At 37.3% G+C, this 3226-nt stretch overlaps 1 protein-coding gene across 3 annotated transcripts; it reads left to right on the top strand.

The window, feature by feature from the left end:
* Positions 1-1326: 1326 nt before the first annotated feature.
* LOC129739032 (uncharacterized) lies at positions 1327-2818 on the top strand. Of its 3 annotated transcripts, XR_008735726.1 has the most exons (5): positions 1327-1597; positions 1668-1738; positions 1804-2080; positions 2197-2354; positions 2579-2818. XR_008735726.1 is itself a non-coding variant. In XM_055730407.1 (4 exons), the coding sequence occupies exons 2-4, from the start codon at positions 2049-2051 to the stop codon at positions 2737-2739; spliced, it is 351 nt and encodes a 116-aa protein (XP_055586382.1). In that variant the 5' UTR covers positions 1327-1597; positions 1668-2048; the 3' UTR covers positions 2740-2818. The 3 variants fall into 3 exon arrangements, 2 of the variants coding, with proteins under 2 accessions (XP_055586382.1, XP_055586381.1); XM_055730407.1 differs by having other exon boundaries at positions 1668-2080; XM_055730406.1 differs by having other exon boundaries at positions 1327-1738.
* Positions 2819-3226: the final 408 nt, after the last annotated feature.

Below are 3226 nucleotides of genomic sequence, written 5' to 3'. Positions count from 1 at the left end.
CTATTTTTGATGCGTCTTCGATAGAAACGATAAAAAAATATTTTCGAAAGATACAAGTAATAGTTGTAAAAATTAACTCAGTAGTAGTGCATCTTTATGAATCGTGTGTCTTGACTGACAACAAACGGAAAAATCTAAAACAAAATGGAAGTTGAAGAAACCTCAAAGCGAAATTTTGATGAAAATCAGAATTTTATAATCTAAAGTAGGAGAATTTGGCTCTAAGTCGCGTTCAAAACTAACGTTATAATGTTCTTAATCTTTTCTAGGTATGGACAAACTGCTCGACAACTTAAACGATAACAGCGGGCTGGAGGAAGCCAAGTGGTATCGAAAATTATCCCAGACTTATTCGCGATGCTGGAAATGAAAAACACAAGCTTTAGCTTCATGAAAGCTGTCGTTTAAGGTATCCATCCGGAGGTGATGTAGAAACGGTACCGGCGTACTGTTGGACGGCTTCCATATAGGTGGTGCCTTCGCTGAAAGTGACAGTTTTTGGTTCTTTAATCCGGAGTTTAGAGTGAGGCAACTTTGGGCGCAATGCGAGCAGCCAGTGGAATGCCTGGCGCCGTTCCGGTTTTTAATTGAACTCACATTCCTATTGTGCGGTTGGAAAATCCATACACCATTAACAGCAGCCAAGTTTACCTTAAAGTGGAACTGCTAAGGAGAGTTTGAATTTCAGCTATGGAAATGGTGACAATTCAGAGTTTATTGAACGGACAATTATATACTTTTGTCCACCGACAATGAGAGATTAACTGTAAGTCGTCATGTGTATTTTATTTGGTTGGTATATTTTGTAACATGACTATTATATTTTTTTAAACAGGTCCTTTTCCATGCAGTCACCAACATATTCAAGTCTGGAAATGGTGTATATGTTTCGGAAGGCAAGTGCTACCACAGACATTGTTAACAGGCGAGATTTCACCCCTATACAAGAAGTTCTGTTTATGGCTTGTTCAGTGATTGTTGCATTTTCAACGTCAAAAAGGATTCGTCATTTCCAGACGCTATTTGCACTACGGTATTTATAAGGACACTTGCTACAGCATGAGCAGAGAAACGAACAGTAGCCGCGCGGCTATCAGGAAGAAATAGAATTGGTTTTTCGGGATGTACAGCGAACAACATTTGGGGGCATGTTTGCTGAGGAGAAAGTCGGTTTCTCACGCTCACAGATCAGAATTTGTGCGAGTCGAGATTCCATTTAATGTAATTTATTGGAATATGAATCGCAGACGATGAAACAGTGAGATTTATTTAACTTTCGTAAAAACAAGTTCTTTATTGATTTTTCTATTCAATTTTTAGGTTGATTTTAAAGCTCTGGATACTCCGGAACAAACTCCGATAAATGAATCGAAACTGCTGCCAAAGGCCACTAAAAGTACCAAGAACTCCACTTCCAGCTGAGTCAAGTCAAACAACTCTCTATGGGCAATTGAAATTAACAGCCGAAAACCATTCTATCAGTGCAGTCAAAGTTATCAAATTCCACATCACTGAAATCGCGGCCAGGAAGGTAGCAATTTTTCATCTAGACAGTGCGATTTCTGGAACTGTTTCTAACGAATCCGAAACTTATGAGGTACTTTTTCATTAATTCAAACATAGCCTTAAAGGATAGCTGAAAAACTTGTTCTAATTCCACCACACAGCTTATCGATTTGAACCAACTTGCTTGAAGCCTTGAAGTCCAGCTGTTAGTGACGAGACTGAAAGAATGACGGTAATTAGTTGTAATTGGTATATTTTTAAAATTCCAAATTTTTATTTTTTTATGTGAATTTTCAGTTACAAACTCCAAGCATTTCTTCTACTTCAAAAAGTTTACAAAGAAACGTCGTCAAGAGGATAAATAATGCTATGAAACGTAAGTTGATAATACCAGTCAGTTGGGACCGGCCATGGGCAATCAACTACCATTATCAAAAACTTTGATCAACAAACTCCCCAAACGACCATCATAGCCACACCAAGGCGTTCTCTGCTATGACCCTCCAAATATCTGGAGAACAGAGCTCCCAACGATTCATAAGATGAAGATGTTCCAGCCATTTACTTCGTCCAAGTAAGTTGCTAAATTCGATGGCCAAATTCATCTGTAATCATCAACCTGCTAAGCCAGTCACGAATTCGGAGGTGGTCAAAGTACTGCGGGGCACTAAAAAATCTATTATTCCGCAGGAACATTAGCTGTGCACCTAATCGGAATAGACAAGCTCAAAACGCTCATCATTACCTGAGAAGTTTCACACCGCTTCCCAAAGGTCAGGAATCCCGATGGTCCGTTGGCGTACCCTGCCTCGCAAAAATGGATCCAAACATCTTGGAATTCATATGTGGTGAGGAATAATTTTATTTTAAGTGTCTAAATGCTGCTAAATTATCTTCTTAATTGATACCATAACTGTCATTTAATTTATCATTATTTTCAATTGAATTTATTGCTTTTTATTTCATTTGTTATAGTTTATCCATTGTTTTTATTTCAATTAAAACTATATTACTTACTTATTTTTTTAATTAGTATATAAATGTTTTTTATCTGTTTTATTTTTCTGTACAGAGAAAGTGGATGAACGTGTCGCGATGCGCGTTGGACCGCAAAACATAGTCCAATTCCGCAAGTTAGCTGACGAAAAGAAGGTGCACAGTTATTTGGCCGAAAAAATATCGAATTTACGAAAAGTAGTCCGAAATTGCGGCAAAACGATCGGTTCATGGTAAAAAGTGCAGATTTATGGATTCGACGTTATTTAGAATTAGAATTAGAAAACTTATTAATGACTCGTGTTTTTTCGCTTAAAAGTACAAATCTATGGAATTGTTCGTTTAAGATGTTATCAATAAAATGGAAAAGAACCCATTTATGACTTGTTATTTTGGAATATCTTAAAATTTCATTTACCGGCATTATTTAGTGACTATTAAACGAATCGTCTCAAAATCGAGTCTGCGTCGTGCTCTCGTTGCGTGTAGATCGTGCAGTTGCAGTTTCGTGCGTCGAGATGTATTTACTGTTTGATGTACTGGACTAAGTCTGAGATTCTATTTTAATAAGATAAACAAACGAAGTGATAAATGTTGGGAGTTGTGTGAAATTGTTGTTATTGAATTTTCAAGGAATTTTCCTGTGCAGTCATGGTTGCTCGCGTTTAATGCTAGCAAAAGTGTTTGAAAAAAATATGGCTGACGGTAGACCCGACGATTTGGT

The sequence above is a fragment of the Uranotaenia lowii genome, chromosome 1, assembly GCF_029784155.1.
Source record: "Uranotaenia lowii strain MFRU-FL chromosome 1, ASM2978415v1, whole genome shotgun sequence".
In the NCBI taxonomy this organism is placed as follows: Eukaryota; Metazoa; Arthropoda; class Insecta; order Diptera; family Culicidae; genus Uranotaenia; species Uranotaenia lowii.
This window is presented reverse-complemented; position numbering and strand designations above follow the sequence as displayed.